The sequence below is a fragment of the Erpetoichthys calabaricus genome, chromosome 12 (assembly GCF_900747795.2).
Source record: "Erpetoichthys calabaricus chromosome 12, fErpCal1.3, whole genome shotgun sequence".
Taxonomy (NCBI): Eukaryota; Metazoa; Chordata; class Cladistia; order Polypteriformes; family Polypteridae; genus Erpetoichthys; species Erpetoichthys calabaricus.
Window position 1 is genome coordinate 104,759,511 of NC_041405.2, and position 21,535 is coordinate 104,781,045.

General features: G+C 38.3%; 1 protein-coding gene across 1 annotated transcript in view; it reads right to left on the minus strand.

Annotated features, from left to right (window-relative positions):
• The window catches only part of brwd3 (bromodomain and WD repeat domain containing 3), a 183,440-nt gene that overhangs the window by 87,877 nt on the left and 74,028 nt on the right, over positions 1 to 21,535 (minus strand). Inside the window, 4 exon segments of the mRNA XM_051934489.1 lie at positions 11,114 to 11,294; positions 14,248 to 14,324; positions 17,577 to 17,726; positions 19,416 to 19,509. Of these exon segments, the coding sequence (XP_051790449.1) occupies positions 11,114 to 11,294; positions 14,248 to 14,324; positions 17,577 to 17,726; positions 19,416 to 19,509 (502 nt within the window).

Consider the following 21,535-nt stretch of genomic DNA (forward strand, 5'->3'; position numbering starts at 1 on the left):
GCATATGCCAACTTAAGAAGGACATATGCACATTAATTAAACGATACAACACCCCCCCCCCCCCCCCCCCCGATCATACTGACTTAGTCACCGCCGACCCCCAATACTGAATGTGTTGCTATATATTGCCTTTGATTCTTGTAAGTCTAAACATTACCCTCTGATGAAGACCCCTGATAGAGGTTTAAAGCTTGGGAATAAAACTATTTTATGATACGTGATTCGTTTTTTCTCCCTATATATATGTATGTGTGTGTGTGTATATATATATATATATATATATATATATACACTAGCAAAATACCCGCGCTTTGCAGCGGAGAAGTAGTGTGTTAAAGAGGTTATGAAAGGAAACATTTTAAAAATAACGTAACATGATTGTCAATGTAATTGTGTTGTCATTGTTATGAGTGTTGCTGTCATATATTATATATATATTATTATATATATATATATATATATATATATATATATATATATATATATATATATAAAAGGCAAAGCCCTCACTGACTGACTGACTGACTCATCACTAATTCTCGAACTTCTCGTGTAGGTGGAAGGCTGAAATTTGGCAGGCTCATTCCTTACAGCTTACTTACAAAAGTTAGGAAGAAGAGATTTACAGCACGAGTCAAACGCAGGAACGAAGGTAAATGACGTTAATTTTTGAGTGTCTTTTAATACTGTGTAAGCATACATATTAACACATGTGCAATTAAACGTGTGCATTTACGGGGTGATTTCTCAGGCTTAGAAGCTCGCCTTTTATTAAAAAGATAAATGCAAACTGTTTTCATTTTGAAGGGCACAAACCATGTTGGATTTCAGCCGTTAAACGCGCAAAAATGTCGGTACACCAGATAAATAAGCGCAACATATTATCAGTTGTATTGTATGCTTACAATACATATAGAAATGTGTTAATCGTTAACTAATAGTATGGGATGGTGTTTTTCGACTCGCGCCTTGATTTAAACGATTCCATGTCTTGGTGGGTTTGCTGATTGTTAATATCTTTACACTTCTTTTTAAGACTTATTAACTGAAAAGGGGCTTTCACGAAAAAAGTTAGGGCTTTGCTACAGGATACACCCTCCACAAGTTAAGGAAGTAAAAATAAAAGGTATATATTTCTGTTTTATTTAAACCTTTTAAGTTCATATGCATAGCCCCATTTAGCTGTTTTAGTTTTTTTCTTTTTTTTCTTTCTTCAGTAATATTTAATCTCCTTAAAGAAAAAGAACATATGCATTTTACTTTTTTTGTATCTCTTTAGTAATATTTTAGTGTAAAAGGATAACCAGTATTTAAACCTTTTGTGTTACTTTATAAAGTATTTTACACAATGTTGAAAAATTAATAAGAAAGCTACATATTTTGGCAGCTGCTGCTTTAATTTTCAATGAAATGAAAAAAGCTCTCCAAGAGAAAACCTCAAGGAAGAAGAAACAGTTTGCACTATCTAAAAAGGAGAAACCCTCATTTATAAAGGTTTGCTGCAGATGACTTAACTGAAAATAAATGAATAGTTCCTATGTGTATAATACATATTTATCTATTTGACTTATGCCTTTATTCCAGCAACTTGCAACATCTGAGGTACAATTTGTTACATTACTTTTGTTTTTTGCAGCACAGGCAGGTGAAGTGACTTCCTCAGGGTCACACAGTGGTGTCAGTACCAGGATTTGAACTGACAAGCTCCGGGTTTGCTGAAATATTACTGAAGAAAGAAAGAAAAAAAACGAAAACGGGCAAATGGGCTATGCATACAAATGTCCATCCATCCATTATCCAACCCGCTATATCCTAAATACAGGAGCCAATCCCTGCCAACACAGGGCACAAGGCAGGAAACAAACCCCAGGCAAGGTGCCAGCCACCGCAGGGCGCACACACCCACACTCCACGGACAATTTAGAATCGCCCAGAGGAAACCCAGACAGACACGGGGAGAACACTCCACGCAGGGAAGCGAACCCGGGTCTCCTAACTGGCACCTTTCACTGCGCCACCATACCGCCCGCATACAAACTTAATATACCTTTATTTTTACTTCCTTAACTTGTGGAGGGTGTATCCTGTAGCAAAGCCCTAACTTTTTTCATGAAAGCCCCTTTCAGTCAATAAGCCTTAAAAACAGGTGTAAAGCTAAACTTGCAGCACCGCTATTCAATTACACTTGCCTAACGCCTCTCCTAAGGGGAAATACTGTGGGATCTGGGCATCTGTCAAAGCACCAATCACAGGCCCGATTAGAAAGCGGGAAGCTGTGATTTGTCGTCTCCCTCCCATGTAACAATCACAGACCGTGTTACAACGCACTATATTATATATATATAATGTATATGTAGATGTGTATATGTAGATATGTATATGTATATATATGTTTACATAACCTCTTTAACACACTACTTCTCCGCTGCGAAGCGCGGGTATTTTGCTAGTATATTAAGAATAGGAACGGAATAGTGTAAGAATAGGAACGGAAAGGAAGAGAAAGATGAGAAAGGAATTCAGAAATCAAGAAGAAATAAATACTTCTTGAAAGACGCAGTATGCATGTAGAATTTCTGGCCAAGCAGGGTTACATGTGAAAGTGATAAATAAATCAGGCTTTCCGAATTTACGTACTATGGCCATGGCATCCTGATAGTTTTGTTGCATGTATCTTGGACTTCCTGGAAATGTGGACGGTAATATGATCGTATTGCCTACACGAACGTTGTTATTTTCAGCGTTTGCTTGCAGTGCGTCTGAAAGTCCTTTGTATTGTTCCATGTGCAGATCTTGTTGATGTAATCTGAGATAGTTGAGACGCGCGCTCTCTGTTTTAACATACGCATCTACGACGTACTGTTGGAATAGTTTGCTGCTGGAGTGCAAAATACTAAATGTATTCCTCATTGCTAATCTGTACGCGTAAAATTGGCATTGAGTAAGCCTTATTCGTTTGGTGGTTCTTTTATTGGGAACATGTTGAAAATCTTTGTGCCAGCCAATGTCTCCATAAGGGAATAAAAGTGGGTAAATCACGGGATCGCAATTCATATTGAGCGTGGAAATCTGTTTGCAGGAGTTGCCTCTGGGATAGATGCAAATGTACCTTTCGGCAGGCTGTTCGCCATTTTCTCCGACGAAAATCGCTGCAACATCGGTGTGACATGTAGTGGCATTGTATCGTCGTAAATCCTGCCTAGGGTTTTCCTTGACAACCATTAGTACAGATGCTGTTGGATTGGACTGAGTGATTTCATGCATGTGTTTGTATGATTTAGCGAAGGGGTTAATGGTTCTGAGCATGGAATCTAGCTGGAGAAGTACATTTTCGCTGCATACAGGGTTTGCTTTATTTTTGTAATAGTCCTTAAGTAGCTTCCACTGTGTCAAATACATACAACTGTCCATATCCTAGAGAGGTAGAAGTGTTAGCGTATAGTGGAGAGATTTGGTGATAAATTTGCCCATGTATTTTAAAACAGTATGGTCCATGGCCAGAAGGTTGAGTTATCTGTGCACCTATGGAAGCAAATGCTAGAGAAGAGTTGTATTCTCGAATGTGTTCACGATAATTTTCAGCTTCTGATGTTTGCTGTGTAAGAAGCTGTTGTAAAGACACAGGTGACTCCTGCAAAGGTGGTAAAGCTACTTAACCGTTGTGGCAGCACTTCAAGTACTTGTTGGATGTATTAGGCTCAGCAGGCCAGTATAGTGCACGACATGGAAGAGGACGAATAGGAATCGAGAAATGCCGTGTCGGCTGCGTTTGGTTGGGACCCGTTTTGAAGTGGAAGCAGGACGAACCAGAAGAGAAATATATAATATATATATATATATATTTGCAGCTGGAGATCCACAAAGGGAGAAAAAATGAATCACGTATCATAAAGTAGTTTTTATTACTGAGCTTTCAACCCCTACCAGGTGTCTTCATCAGAGGATAATGCTTAGACTTACAAGAATCAAAGGCAATATATAGCGAAACATTACGTGGAGGGGGTGGGGGTGGCTAAGTCAGTGTGAGTGGGGGGGGGGGGGGGGGGGGTATTGGGTGTACAGTTTATTTATTATGAACATGTTCTTCTTAAATTTGCATATGCTGGATTTATGTCCAAATGTCTGTTGATGGCGTTCTCATTTGATAACCAAGATTCATCCAGCTCTCTGCCACTTTTAGTACTGGCCTTAAATTTTACTTCTACATTGTCCCAGTTAAATGCATGTCCTGTTGATTTAGTATGCGTGTAGAACAATGAAAGTGAGTCCTTTCTTCGGACGGCGTTGCAATGTTCCTGTATAAGTGTTGCGATTCTTTTTCAAGCTTGTCCTATGTATACCGTTGAGCAAGAACTGCATGGAATGCTATAAACTGCGTTTCGTGTTTCTGCTATCGATTTCTTGTTTTTAGCATTAATTCTCACTTCAAATGGATACTCAAAAACATTCATTAAATCGGAGCTTACACAGAAGACGCCAAAAAACTCCGCAAACAAATCGACCTGAATCAGAACCCCCACCCCACCTGGCACTCACTCCTTTATCACCACAAGGTGTCTGAAGGTACAGTGCGCATCCTGGCCAAGTCAGGTGCCAGAATAGCACACAAACAATTTGCGCACAGTCCTCTTTAATGCTAAAAACAAGAAATCGATAGCAGAAACAGACACTTGGACATAAATCCATCATATGCAAACTTAAGAAGAACATGTTCATAATATGTAGTATAGTAGTTTATATAATATATACACATACACATACACACACACACACACACACACACACACACACACACACACACACATATATACAAATACACAGTGCATCCGGAAAGTATTCACAGCGCATCACTTTTTCCACATTTTGTTATGTTACAGCCTTATTCCAAAATGGATTAAATTCATTTTTTTCCTCAATTCTACACACAACACTCCATAATGATGACGTGAAAAATGTTTGAGATTTTTGCAACTTTATTAAAAATAAAAAAATTGAGAAAGCAGACGTACATAAGTATTCACAGCCTTTGCCATGAAGCTCGAAATTGAGCTCAGGTGCATCCTGTTTGCCCTGATCATCTTTGAGATGTTTCTGCAGCTTAATTGGAGTCCACCTGTGGTAAATTCAGTTGGTTGGACATGATTTGGAAAGGCACACACCTGTCTATATAAGGTCCCACAGTTGACAGTTCATGTCAGAGAACAAACCAAGCCAAAGGAATTGTCTGAAGACCTCCGAGACAGGATTGTCTCGAGGCACAAATCTGGAGAAGGTTACAGAAAAAGTTCTGCTGCTTTGAAGGTTCCAATGAGCACAGTGGCCTCCATCATCCGTAAGCGGAAGAAGTTCGAAACCACCAGGAGTCTTCCTAGAGCTGGCCGGCCATCTAAACTGAGCGATCAGGGGAGAAGGGCCTTAGTCAGAGAGGTGACCAAGAACCCGATGGTCACTCTGTCAGAGCTCCAGAGGTCCTCTGTGGAGAGAGGAGAAACTTCCAGAAGTACAACCACCTCTGCAGCAATCCACCAATCAGGCCTGTATGGTAGAGTGGCCAGACAGAAGCCACTCCTTAGTAAAAGGCACATGGCAGCCCGCCTGGAGTTTGCCAAAAGGCACCTGAAGAACTCTCAGACCATGACAAAGAAAATTCTCTGGTCTGATGAGACAAAGATTGAACTCTTTGGTGTGAATGCGAGGCATCACGTTTGGAGGAAACCTGGCACCATCCCTACAGTGAAGCATGGTGGTGGCAGCATCATGCTGTGGGGATGTTTTTCAGCGGCAGGGACTGGGAGACTAGTCAGGATAAAGGCAAAGATGACATGCAGCAATGTACAGGGACATCCTGGATGAAAACCTGCTCCAGAGCGCTCTTGACCTCAGACTAGGGCGACGGTTCAGCTTTCAGCAGGACAACGACCCTAAGCACACAGCCAGGATATCAAAGGAGTGGTTTCAGGACAACTCTGTGAATGTCCTTGAGTGGCCCAGCCAGAACCCAGACTTGAATCCGATTGAACATCTCTGGAGAGATCTTAAAATGGCTGTGCACAGACGCTTCCCATCGAACCTGATGGAGCTTGAGAGGTCCTGCAAAGAGGAATGGGCGAAACTGGCCAAGGAAAGGTGTGCCAAGCTTGTGGCATCATATTCAAAAAGACTTGAGGCTGTAATTGATTTCTCAGTTTTTTTTATTTTTAATAAAGTTACGAAAACCTCAAGTAAACTTTTTTCACGTTGTCATTATGGGGTGTTGTGTGCAGAATTCTGAGGAAAAAAATGAATTTAATCCATTTTGGAATAAGGCTGTAACATAACAAAATGTGGAAAAAGTGATGCGCTGTGAGTGTATATATATTTATTTTCAATCAATCAACAAAATGCAGTGAATGAACAAAAGAAAAATCTAAATCAAATCAATATTTGGTGTGACCAACCTTTGACTTCAAAAGAGCATCAATTCTTCTAGGTACACTTGCACACAGTTTTTGAAGGAACTCGGCTGGTAGGTTGTTCCAAACATCTTGGAGAACTAACCACAGATTTTCTGTGCATGTAGGCTTCCTCACATCCTTCTGTCTCTTCATGTAATCCCAGTCACACTCGATAATGTTGATATTAGGGCTCTGTGGGGGCCATACCATCACTTCCAGGACTTCTTGTTCTTCTTTATGCTGAAGATAGTTCTTAATGACTTTGGCTGTATGTTTGGGGTCGTTGTCCTGCTGCAGAATAAATGATGGTATTGCATGATGGATAAGTATCTGCCTGTATTTCTCAGCATTGAGAACACCATTAATCCTGACCAAATCTCCAACTCCATTTGCAGAAATGCAGTCCCAAACGTTCAAGGAACCTCCACCATGCTTCACTGTTGCCTGCAGACACTAATTACTGTACCACTCTCCAGCCCTTCGATGAACAAACTGCCTTCTGCTACAGCCAAATATTTCAAATTTTGACTCATCAGTCCTGAGCACCTGCTGCCATTTTTCTGCACTCCAGTTCTTAGGTTTTCGTGCATACTTGAGTTGCTTGGCCTTGTTTCCACATCGGAGGTATGGCTTTTTGGCTGCAACTCTTCCATGAAGACCACTTCTGGCCAGACTTCTCCGATGGGTGTACCCGGGTCCCACTGGTTTCTGCCAGTTCCGAGCTGATGGCACTGCTGGACATCTTCCGATTTCGAAAGGTAATAAGCTTGATGTGTCTTTCATCTGCTGCACTAAGTTTCCTTGGCCGACCACTGCGTCTACAATCCTCAACGTTGCCCGTTTCTTTGTGCTTCTTCAAAAGAACTTGAACAGCACATCTTGAAACCCCAGTCTGCTTTGAAATCTTTGTCTGGGAGAGACCTTGCTGTGTTCAATCTTGCCATGACATGAAACTGTCTTCCACAACCTCACCTTGGTAGCAGAGTTTGGCTGTTCCTCACCCAGTTTTAAGCCTCCTACACAGCTGTTTCTGTTTCAGTTAATGACTGTGTTTCAACCTACGTGTGACATTGATGATCATTAGCACCTGTTTGGTATAATTGGTTGATCATACACCTGACTATAATCCTACAAAATCCCTGACTTTGTGCAAGTGTACCTATAAGAATTGATGCTGGTTTGAAGGCAAAACGTAGTAACATCAAATATTGATTTTATTTAGATTTTTCTTTTGTTCGCTCACTTTGCATTTTGTAAATTGATAACAATCATTATTTATATTTCTGAAAGCATTCTTTGTTTACAGCATTTTTCACACCTGCCTAAAACTTTTGCACAGTACTGTATATATTATATATATTATACAGTCGACCCTTGATATACGACCGGCCTGACATGCGAACAACTTGCTTTACGATCAAAATTTTTGTTTTGAATTACGACCAACATCTTGCGTTACGACCCGAATGCGGTCACATGTATCCACTTGTGCGATTGTAAACATACAGCCAAGAGCATTTGTAAGCGTCAGTTGGAGCTCAGATACATGTGTTTGTGGACGTAATTTCGGTCAGTGCAGTGATTTATATAATTTATTTCGATAATTGCTAAGGAAGGAAGTGAAGGTAACGAAGGTAAAGGAAGCGATCACAATCAAAATGAAGAATGAAATTGTGTGGAAATATGAGAGTGGCGTTCGTGTGACCGATCTGGCTAATATGTACAGCATGTCGAAATCCACCATCTCGACAATTTTACAAAGAAAAGATTTGTATAAGGAAACTCCTTCCAAACAATAACCACCTTCCATTTCATTCTCCTCCTCCTCCCTCCTTCAAGCCAAAAATGTCAACTTAAATGGTGAGTACAGTATGAAATTGTTGTTTCTGGTAGGCTAGACACTTTTTATAACTTTTTGGTTAGTACATTAGAAAAACTATTGGTGTGTTTGGTAAATTATGCACATTATACAACCCTTTTTTATTAAAAAAAGTTAAGTGTTGCTGTGGGAGGTTCGGAACGCATTATGGGTATTTCCATTATTTCTTATGGGAAAAATAGTTTTGACTTACAACCAACTTGAGTTACAACCAGCCCTCGCGAACCAATTGAGTTCTTAAGTCAAGGGTCAACTGTATATTAATACACATACATACATACATACATACATACATACATACATACATACATACATACATACATACATACATACATACATACAAGATTATAGAGATATACGATACATATACATTATATATTAATATATAAATATATGAGATATATATATTAATATATAGATCTCTGTCAGTTTAATGCAATTGAAAAGCTATTAATCTGTAGCAACATTATTTTTATCAATTAAAGAAGATCAGAGAAGAGTACTTATAAGCATTATTTGTCAATTAAAAGGTTATGATGAGTGCTGAAGTGGCTAATAAAAAAAATCAAGCCATCAGAAAAAAATATTTTGCTATTTCATTATCCTAAACAGATAATTGTGAAATGGTATCAAAGATGACAAGATGACAAAAGAAGGGTCTCCTTATCATCAAAAGGAAGCCTATGAATTTGAATCACCCAAAAAGTAATCCATCACTGAAAGCAAATACTTAAGAATTGTTCACTTTCAGTCATATATCATCACAGCAAATATGTAAGATCTGAGAGTGAAATTTACTTAACCATTTCTTCAAAATCTAATGCACACAGATCTTTGCACCAGCAGAGTTCTTGTACAAGATAGAGGTAAAAGACACAGTTGCAGTTCTGTTTTTCTTTTATTGGTAGAGAAATAAGATAAAACAATGCAGAGTGCATACTTAGATGTCTTGGTTGAATTTTCAAAAAAACATTTTTCTAAAACGTTTCTAAAAGGAAAATAATTCCTTGTACATCTTCCAGGTTAGTGCTCAGAAATGTTTAAATGATCAATTTTCTTCCATTTAAAACCACAACCATTCACATACAGGTGCTGGTCATAAAATTAGAATATCATGACAAAGTTGATTTATTTCAGTAATTCCATTCAAAAAGTGAAACTTGTATATTAGATTCATTCATTTACAAAGATTGATGTATTTCAAATGTTTATTTCTTTTAATGTTGATGATTATAACTGACAACTAATGAAAGTCCCAAATTCAGTATCTCAGACAATTAGAATATTGTGAAAAGGTTCAATATTGAAAACACCTGGTGCCACACTCTAATCAGCTAATTAATTCAAAGCAAAAGCCTTTAAATGGTCTCTCAGTCTAGTTCTGTAGGCTACACAATCATGGGGAAGACTGCGGACTTGACAGTTGTCCAAAAGACGACCATTGACACCTTGCACAAGGAGGGCAAGACACAAAAGGTCATTGCTAAAGAGGCTGGCTGTTCACAGAGCTCTGTGTCCAAGCACATTAATAGAGAGGCGAAGGGAAGGACAAGATGTGGTAGAAAAAAGCGTACAAGCAATAGGGATAACCGCACCCTGGAGAGAATTGTGAAACAAAACCCATTCAAAAATGTGGGGGAGATTCACAAAGAGTGGACTGCAGCTGGAGTCAGTGCTTCAAGAACCACCACGCACAGACGTATGCAAGACATGGGATTCAGCTGTCGCATTCCTTGTGTCAAGCCACTCTTGAACAAGAGAGAGCGTCAGAAGCGTCCCGCCTGGGCTAAAGACAAAAAGGACTGGACTGCTGCTGACTGGTCCAAAGTTATGTTCTCTGATGAAAGTAAATTTTGCATTTCCTTTAGAAATCAAGGTCCCAGAGTCTGGAGGAAGAGAGGAGAGGCACAGAATCCACGTTGCGTGAGGTCCAGTGTAAAGTTTCCACAGTCAGTGATGGTTTGGGGTGCCATGTCATCTGCTGGTGTTGGTCCATTGTGTTTTCTGAGGTCCAAGGTCAACGCAGCCATCTACCAGGAAGTTTTAGAGCACTTCATGCTTCCTGCTGCTGACGAACTTTATGGAGATGCAGATTTCATTTTCCAACAGGACCTGGCACTTGCACACAGTGCCAAAGCTACAAGTACCTGGTTTAAGGACCATGGTATCCCTGTTCTTGATTGGCCAGCAAACTCACCTGACCGTAACCCCATAGAAAATCTATGGGGTATTGTGAAGAGGAAGATGCAATACGCCAGACCCAACAATTCAGAAGAGCTGAAGGCCACTATCAGAGCAACATGGGCTCTCATAACACCTGAGCAGGGCCACAGACTAATCAACCCATGCCACGGCGCATTGTTGCAGTAATCCAGGCCAAAGGAGTCCCAACTAAATATTGGGTGCTGTACATGCTCATACTTTTCATGTTCATACCTTTCAGTTGGCCAACATTTCTAAAAATCCTTTCTTTGCATTGGTCTTAATTGATATTCTAATTTTCCGAGATACTGAATTTGGGACTTTCATTAGTTGTCAGTTATAATCATCAACATTAAAAGAAATAAACATTTGAAATACATCAGTCTGTGTGTAATGAATGAATGTAATATACAAGTTTCACTTTTTGAATGGAATTACTGAAATAAATCAACTTTGTCATGATATTCTAATTTTATGACCAGCACCTGTATATCAAAATGCAAAGAACTGTGATTTATAGGAGGAAAGATAAGTTAGAATTGTGGCTTTTTTCTCATACTCCTTCATTCCCTGATTTTCTAAAGTTGAAATCAATTACCTTCCTTCTTGTCTGTTTGGGTCTCCGCCGCTTCTCTGAGTACTTCCTCTCTGTTTTGGTGTGATCATCATCATCTGAACTGCTGCTTATTCTCCTGATTGTCTGTCTTGTCTGCCTTTTGGGAGGTTGCAGATTTATTCCAGCATCAGCAGTCCAATCTGAATACTCACTGGACGAGTTGCTGAAATAAAAAGTCCAAATGGTAAAAGCTTAAAGATCAGAAAGTCCTAATTTTTTGTTCTATTTCTATATATAGAAGGATGACAGGGAAGAATTTAGCATTGTGCTTCATAGTGCTGAAGGCCTCAACTCCCACTCCAAAGCACTATTTCTGCCTTTTTCAGCAATACGTGATTGTAGCATAATACCACCGCAGGCATGTGTATCTGACAGCTCATTCTATGTCTTAGCAGTATTGAGGGGGAAATGAGAGATAAGGTTTCCATTTCAACCTCTTAACACCAAAGCACTTTGACAGCAGATATAATCACAAACTAAAGACACTGAAGGCTCTACTTTCCTTTGGTTTGGGTACAAATCCAAACCAAATGTGTGGAAATAGAGTGCCAGGTTATGTGCAAATTTAAACTAATCCAAGTACAGGGAAAAAAAAAAATCTTAAACCTGAAAGAAAGAAAAAGCAAACAAACATACTAGTGAAGAGCATTAAGAAAAAAAAAAGAAAAAAAGTGGAAAAACAAACTGACAGGTATTATGTAAATTAGATTCAATTGACAGGAAATACCCATACAGACCTTTTTATAAGTGAAATAAAAATGCAACACTCTCATAACTCGTTTAATCCAATTAAAGGCCTTACAGAGAGTTGAAATAATCCCATATACAGTGCATCCGGAAAGTATTCACAGCGCATCACTTTTTCCACATTTTGTTATGTTACAGCCTTATTCCAAAATGGATTAAATTCATTTTTTCCTCAGAATTCTACACACAACACCCCATAATGACATTGTGAAAAACGTTTACTTGAGGTTTTTGCAAATTTATTAAAAATAAAAAAATTTAGAAAGCACATGTACATAAAGTATTCACATCCTTTGACATGAAGCTCAAAATTGAGCTGAGGTGCATCCTGTTTCCCCTGATCATCCTTGAGATGTTTCTGCAGCTTAACTGGAGTCCATCTGTGGAAAAATTCAGTTGATTGGACATGATTTGGAAAGGCACACACCTGTCTATATAAGGTCCCACAGTTGACAGATCATGTCAGAGCACAAACCAAGCATGAAGTCAAAGGAATTGTCTGTAGACCTCCGAGACAGGATTGTCTCGAGGCACAAATCTGGGGAAGGTTACAGAAAAAGTTCTGCTGCTTTGAAGGTTCCAATGAGCACAGTGGCCTCCATCATCTGTAAGTGGAAGAAGTTCAAAACCACCAGGAGTCTTCCTAGAGCTGGCCGGCCATCTAAACTGAGCGATCAGGGGAAAAGGGCCTTAGTCAGAGAGGTGACCAAGAACCCGATGGTCACTCTGTCAGAGCTCCAGAGGTCCTCTGTGGAGAGAGGAGAACCTTCCAGAAGGACAACCATCTCTGCAGCAATCCACCAATCAGGCCTGTATGGTAAAGTGGCCAGACGGAAGCCACTCCTTAGTAAAAAGGCACATGGCAGCCCGCCTGGAGTTTGCCAAAAGGCACCTGAAGGACTCTCAGACCATGAGAATGAAAATTCTCTGGTGTGATGAGACAAAGATTGAACTCTGTGGTTGGAATGCCAGGCGTTACGTTTGGAGGAAACCAGGCACCGCTCATCACCAGGCCAATACCATTCCTACAGTGAAGCATGCTGGTGGCAGCATCATGCTGTGGGGATGTTTTTCAGCAGCAGGGACTGGGAGACTAGTCAGGGTAAAGGGAAAGATGACTGCAGCAATGTACAGAGACATCCTGGATGAAAACCTGCTCCAGAGCGCTCTTGACCTCAGACTGGGGCGGCGGTTCATCTTTCAGCAGGACAACGACCCTAAGCACACAGCCAAGATATCAAAGGAGTGGCTTCAGGACAACTCTGTGAATGTCCTTGAGTGGCCCAGCCAGAGCCCAGACTTGAATCTGATTGAACATCTCTGGAGAGATCTTAAAATGGCTGTGCACTGACGCTTTCCATCCAACCTGATGGAGCTTGAGAGGTGCTGCAAAGAGGAATGGGCGAAACTAGCCAAGGATAGGTGTGCCAAGCTTGTGGCATCATATTCAAAAAGACTTGAGGCTGTAATTGCTGCCAAAGGTGCATCGACAAAGTATTGAGTAAAGGCTGTGAATAATTATGTACATGTGATTTCTCAGTTTTTTTATTTTCAATAAATTTGCAAAAACCTCAAGTAAACTTTTTTCACGTTGTCATTATGGGGTGTTGCGTGTAGAATTCTGAGGAAAAAAATGAATTTAATCCATTTTGGAATAAGGCTGTAACATAACAAAATGTGGAAAAAGTGATGAGTTGTGAATACTTTCTGGATGCACCTTTCTGTATAATTGTGTTTTTCTAATATTTAAATTCCAGCATAATCTGGTTGTTACAGCAACTACAGGTTTGATTTAAAAAGGGACCTTCACTGCTATTTCAGTTAAAATAAAAGGGTTTCTGTCTACTCCTGCATTTTCTCAACCACAAAATAAAAAGTACAAGATCACAAAGTTCACTATAATTCATAGTTGACATGTTTTGTTATTACTTTGAATCTAATCAGGATTTCTTTTGCAGGGTGAAAATAAAATTACAAACAGTTAAATAAAAAATACATGAAAAGCAAATCTGAAATCTTATTTTTAAGCACCACTAAGTCATTTGGTTTTCAGCTTATTGTTTACATCTTCACACTAAACAACCTTTGCAGCTACCATAAAGAAAAGATATTTGAAAGAAGTAAACCAATATATTTTCACATATTGTCTTTACAATCCACTTTCACAGGCCAAAAAAAAAAACAAAACAAAAAAAAAAAAGAAATCCTTTAGTATTATTTAAATAGCCTATTTTCTAAAAAAAATAAACAATTTATTCAGAAAGCATTTCATTCTTATTTCAAATTAAGCATTTTATGAAGAATGATAAAACTACCATAAATATACTTTCTTGTTATAACATTAATTGAAACATAGACAAAAGTCTAACCTGGAACTAGTATCACTTTGCCACTCTGGTTCACCTTCTTCCGAAGAAGCATTTCTTACTTCATCCCTGTCATATTCCTGTAAAGTAAGAAATCTAATTACTAGTGTTTTACACAGGACATTGCGATAAAAGAAAAACAAACATCAAACTACTACTTCACGTTAATTATTTAGAACACTTAATATGCAACACAGTTAAATTATCTAAAAAACCCCAGACCTTTAAATTATTTTAGGTCATGGCAATACCTAGTTTCAGTTCTGTTAGAAATAGTTAAGAAAATGTCATTCCTCAAAATAATCTTAATTTTTCCTTGTTACTCCTTTGAACATCTTTATGTTGCAGTTTAAATTAAAAAAAAAATCTACAGGGTACTAAAAAGAATGTATACACACTCTGAATGATTATAAATACAATGTTTATTAAGACCACAATGCAACTGGTGGCAGTTTATTTGAACTAGCTGAAGGAATAAGTCATGCCATGCATTTGAGAGGACCAGCTTTATTCCCAGCAGTATGTATGGAGCAACTCCCCAGTACCATCATGATGTGAGGGCCTATCTTGACAAAGATTTGCCAAATAAATGGATTGGACAAAGACATGGCCCTTGTGTTCACTAGACATCCATGGACTTTTTTTTTTTTTTAAAAATGGGGTCATGTCAAAGATAATGTTTATCTCACAAAACCACAACATTTGATAAGCTGAAAACAGTCAATGAAACAGAATGCGCCAAAATACCAAATTAAAAGATTTGTGATGTTTGCAAATCCATTGGTCCACGTTATCAACTGTGACTGGACCAGAGCAGCCAGTAGCTCTAACACTTCAAGGTTAACCGATTCTACATTTGTCGTCTTTAATTTCAATTCTAAAACTCAGATGCATCTTAATAAACCTTTTATTCATAATCATTTAAAGTGAGTATACATTTTTTGAGACACCCAGTATATATCAAAATAGATAAAATACATATAGATGGATACAGATTTTGTATGATGGTAAGTTTGGGCTACTTTAATGTGCATCAGGCCACCATGGCAGACTCTGCCTCCTGCTGCCCATAATCCCAGCCTGAATGACCATGATATTATTTGTATACAGTACTTTACATTGTGCCAGTTAGGGAACTGGACTTTAAATGCAAAAATATGCAGGTTCACTTCCTGTCCTTAATAAACTTTCTTACAAAGTGCTACATTATTTCTACATTTTCCCCCTTTATTTTGCCCAAAGAAACTGTCTGTTTAAGAAAAAAGCCCCATTTCTCTCTACTGGTGCTACCACCACGACCACAATGCTTAACAGTATCAACTGTGCTCTTTGTAGGGGTGTGCGATATTGGGGAAAAAAAAAAATCTTGATATTTTCTGGGACTTTGACGATAATTCCAAGATATTCTGCATCCTTTAAACATGTGTTTGTAAGTCTTATTAAGATCTAGCTTGGTCTTGGTAATAGAAAATTAATTGTGGCTTAATGAAACAGTTAAGGAAAACAGGTCTTATTTATTTAATTAAAACTGAAGTAAAACACCCGGGTCCTTTCTGTGTGGAGTTTGCACTCTCTCCCTGTGTTTGCGTGGGTTTTTGCCGGGGACTCTGGTTTCCTCCCACAGTCCAAAAGTGTGCAGGGTAGGCTGATTGGAGAGTCTAAATTTACCCTGTAATTGTGTGAGTGCGAGTGTGGCTGTGTGAGTGTGTGTACCCTGTGGTGTGTTGGCGCCCACCCAGGATTGGTGCCTGCCTGCGCCTGTTGTTCCCTGGACAGGCTCTTCCCACCCCCCTACCCCAGTTGGGTTATGGGGTTACGATAATGGATGGGGGGGGATGGATGAAGTAAAAAAAAAAACATTAAATTCACCAGTCAACTTATTACAGTATGTATTATTGTACATAACTGAACAGTGGCCTACAGGATGTACACAAACATTTGCACTGAGACCAACAAAACTATTAAAGAGAGCACCTACTATTCATGTAAACAAGCTATAAATGCACAGGGAATAAAATACCTGAACATCAAAATTACAGGCCATGAACTGAACATGTGCGGCATGCAAGCAAGAACACAAATCTAACATACTGTACTATACTGTAAACATCTAAACATCCATCGAATACCGCAGAAGTAGCATGTATAAACTGCATTTTATAGAGGAACCCCAAATTACTCCCCAATTTCAATATGAAGCCTATGCCCAAAATAAGGTAGCCTCTTCCAGTTATTAATCTGTAGTGCACTGACAACTTTAGCCTGTCTGTTGTCATGCAAACCATGCAGTCTTCTCGCAGTGACCATGATGCCAGCGCATCTTTCAGACCTTGCGCAATGATGTCGCCAATGTGATCTTCTGGGAAGTAGGATGTTTGCAAACAGAAGTTTTGCAGTTGCCAGTTTTCGTCAATGAAATGCACTGTCAGGGAGATGTACGGCTCGGATGTTCGGCTTGACCATAAATCCGTTGTGGTAAAATGTGAAACCTTTTGCAGTTTATGTGCCAGAGTTTGGCGACACGAATCATACAACTTAGGCAGAGCTGTTTGACTGAAATATTTTCAGCCAGGCAGTGTGTACCTTGGGTCTAAAATATTCAAAAGTTGTTTAAAACCATCTCTCTCAACCACTTGAATTGGCACCATATCTTTTGCGATGTAATTGGTGACGGCATTTGTTATGTCATGCCATCTGTTGCTTTTCTTGTCGTAAGGCAGTTTTTTGCAGAATGAGTCCGCTAAAGTTTGCCAAGTGTGTTTTTGTGCTTGTACCTTGGTTACTTTAGACTTGTGCTGGACAGTCGACTCCTTAAGCTTTTCGTATTCTTCGTATTCTATGTGGTGGTTAGTTCGCAGATGGTGAAACAAGTTAGTTGTCAAGCTGTCTTTAACGGCAACCGATTTACCACATAGTTTGCAGCAGATTGCTGTCTTTTAAGCAACATCAGTCTTTTCAAAACCAAACCACTGCCATGCGAGTGAGAATGAACCACGTCTGGCAATTAACTCTGACGATGTAGATGGCGAGGCTGTTTTATCATCTGGCGCTGTTTGTTCACTCATTTTGAGGCAGCGAGCGACGCTACCTTGCGGCTTGCTGGACGTGCACGCCTACGCAACTCGCTTTGCGCATGCGCAGTGGTCTATACTGTTGCATCAGTGAATGAACTCTGTTTGGAGTTCTGTTGGATTTCCAAAAATCAGAAATTTTGATTAGAGTGCACAAAATTGGCATCCACTATTTGTACACAAACACTTCAGAAGCTGAACAATTTATTTAAAAAAATATTAATTTACTGAATTCATATCAGCTATATGTCTAGTACTTACATCTTCAGAGATTTCGGAGTCTTCTTCGGCATGCGTATTCTGTAATCTGTCCTGAAGATGACTGTCAATGGCAGATCGAGTTTGATATGCATGTTGTCTCCTGCGTTGCTTTCTTCTCAGAAAGCGTGCATTAGAATCCTGTTGCTCATCCTATTGATAAAAATGTTTTAATATAAAACATCAAAATATGACATCATATTAAACAATCGTTTTTAGAGAAACTCAGAGCTAAAGAAATGTGAGGATTTTTAATATATTTATACTCCACAGTACACTTACAAAGGCTGTGAGAAAAGGCCACATTCGTGTTCTGTGTTATTTGAGCACAAACATGAAAGACGGAGGGGAATTTATAATAAAATATTTCCAGTTGTTTAAACTGCATTTATCACTGCCACATTCATTAATGTGGACGGTTTCCACAAAACATTTGATTTGACAAATTCAGAAGGCTGAATAAAGTACTTGTGTCTAAATCTGCCTACAAACAGTTGATATGCTTAACATTGCCAGACAATTTCGTTTTAAGTATTTGAACTCCAGTCATATGCAAGTCACACATCTTTATTGTAGTCTAAATCCTACATGAAAAGATGGGACTCCACATAGTTTTCTGCTGTTCAAACTTAGGGTTGGGTGGTGGTGGTGGTGGAAATCTTAACTGAGACATCTATGATGGCAGTGTGAACATAGCCAAAGTTTGCCTGTTATGTACATCACAATTTCAAAACAAAAAAAATGACAATTATTCAAAAATTGTTTAGGGTAAACATGTATTTATAGTCAAAGTTTTTGACTTGACTACAGGTGTGTAAGCTGTAGCACTTCTACTTAACTGAATGGACCAAAAGAGTTTCATAGACAAATAAGGCAATAAAGGCAAGTCCTTTCATGTCTTGTATAGACAAGGCATGAGCCAAAAGGTTTTACAAAAGTAAATTTTTGTAAAGTACATTTTTAGAAAAGTAAATCTGATGAATTAACAAGTAACTAGATAATTAGTAGGTGCAATTATTACATTTGATGAATTTGCGAAAATGTCAAGCCATATCAAGAACCAAGGTCTGAATTGTTATTCCATTTTTATGCGTTAGAACAGTCTCTGTGCAAAACATCTGTAGCCTTCTGCACATGACAGATAAAGAGACCCACAATCCAAAACAATTCCCCCGCTTGAAGTCTTGCACTACCCTTTATTGTAGAGTTTACAAAGCAGAAAACCACACTCTGGATAATGTATACTGTAAAAGGGATGAAGGAACTAAACCGTTCTGGAAAGGCCGTCAGTTTCATTAGAGATTAACAGATGCTAATCAAACAAATACATATACATATCTTGTTGTATAACTACAAAACGGCAATTTGAGAAATTTAAAAATTGTTACAAAGTGATTAAGAGTGTGCCTAATGAAACCATTCAGAGTTTAGTTAAATTTTAAAAACTCAGGTTATAGAATATTTAAGAAATTTCAAAATTATTCTGTACATTTACACCTGTGAGACCTTAGCTGTTACTATTATATTATATAAACTCCTTTATTACCACACTAATTTTCTGTCAAGTTTCCTGGAATATCTGGTGAATTACTGGAATAATCTTAATTCTAAACTACTGTTTGGGAAATGCACTTTTGTGAATGTATAGTGGAAAAAATAACAGAAAGCTATTTGCTTTCATTTGAATAATGCTTATGCTTTACCTTTATTAACATACATTGATGGTTTATATAAAATGTAATTACATTACCATCAGTCAAACTTGCTTCCAAGTTCCTAACTTCTAAATGTTGCAGCCTTGACACTTGTGTGATCATATGACATAGATATAAAACTTGTTACCTTCTGTATTGTCTGAGATGGCTTTCGTCTCCTCTCTACAGTATAAAGTGCACATTCAGCTTCTCCCTTTGCTGCTCGGTTTTCCTCCATAACTCTGCAAAAATATCAGAGCAATAAAGATCATTAAAGAATAAAGAATGGTTAACAGTTCTTTCCATTAAAACAAATTTAACAAGTGTCAAAATGCTCAGTATACTACTTCACACAGCATATTTTGTAGGACATACTACATTATAATAAAAAGCTCTGCTGTAACAATGATCAACTATATTTTGTCTCTATGGGCGGGCATGGCTCTCCACTTAGCTGTGTTCAACTCTCAGCCAAGTCACAATCTGCGAGTTGCCCAAGTTTTCCCCAGATCTATATGGCTTTTCTTCAGGCAATCTAACATCCACTCAGAATCTGAAAACTAGCATATTATTTTAATTACTCCGGAGGAACATTTCATACACAATTAAACACACAATAAAATGCATTATGAAAAGTTACAAATAGTAATAAAATGATATGTGAGCATTAATAATTAAGTGTATCATGAAATGTTTTTTTGTTGCTTATTTCTCCTTTTATTTACTCAGAGACTCCACACACAACAAGAAGTACACCTTGAAACAAAAACAGTCATTTTCATCCATGAAAGGTGAAGAAGTTGGGTTCTAATTAGTTTTTTTTGACTGGTACATGCTCAAAGTTGTGACTGTGGCTGGTATGAGTGCAAGAAAAGGTAGTTCATTATTATTGCAAATAGTAGATACTTTGATGATTCATTCAGAGCTTCATGAATTAAAGTCTGCATCTAAAGTACCTATGATACTTTTTTTTGTCCACTCTACTGACAATCCACTAATAAAAAAACAGCACTCACTAGAGCCCACCCTCTCAGCTTTGACAGGTGAAAATGACAGTTTTCTTTTTAAGGTGTATTTCATGTTGTGTGTGGTGTCACGTAAATATAAACAAATTATGAAGGAATTCTTAAAAAGCAAATAAGCAACAAAAACATACTTCATTATTTACACTTATTATTATTTGTTACATTTCACAGTTCATTGATTTGGTAATTTATTTTTGTCATAAATATGTATCCATAAATGGCATCTGTAAACTGTCTAATATGTGTGATTTTGGGGGTCTTCAATCAACTGGGGTACCATTTAAGACTGATGCTGTCAAGCTATGCTTCAGCTCCATGTGATCCTGTAATGAAATAAGAGTGTTTAAAAATTCACACTTTGAAACTGCAAAGCACCAGGGGTCTCATGTATAATGGCATGTGTAAAATTCACACTAAAACATAGCGTACGGACAAAAGTGTTTTGGTGGGTAGTGGGGGAAATCAGATGCACAAAACTGTGCATAAGCCAACTTCCACGCACTACTGCTCCTTAAACTCAGGTCAGCATTAAATGTAACACACATGCATGCACCTGCCGCACCCCACCAACGCCTCCTGGAATTACGCCCCTTTGAATATGCAAATCAATATAAATAGCCCTTTAAGTTAAGCATTTTGTGAAAAGACAATGGCAAAAGTACAGGGAAAGAAGAATTTCAGCAAATGTGAAGTGAAGGCAAGGAAAAACGTACTAATTATTGACTTAAGCAGTGGTATAAACTACAAAAGGAAGTTGATCAAGTGATACAGAGTGGCAGAGACATTTGAAAGTTCGAGTTCAGAAAGTCACATAGTGCCTGAAATAAGAAAAAGAAGTGGTCAGATATCAAAGTCACTGTGAAAAGGCAAGCTGTAGCCTACCATCTGAGTGTCATACGGAAGCATATTAGGGTACAGCGAAAAAAAAAACAGGAACACAGTGAAGGGAAAAAAAAGGTAGAAATTTTAATTAGAATCTCAAAAATTTCCACTTTAATCTTGCAGTTCATTTTGTCCTTAAAAGCAGAACGTCGCAAACGTCATCTTAAAATCGATGTTTACTTTACTAGTTTCTCAAAGCCCATTAAATGCTTCTTATTCTGTATGTTCAATGTGTGTGAATCACTATGTACTTAAACATGCTTTCTATTTTGTAGACAGGAGCATGCAGGCACTGAACTCCACACAGAATACAATACATTCATGACATTACAGCTCTTTGAACATTTTAGAATACTAAGAC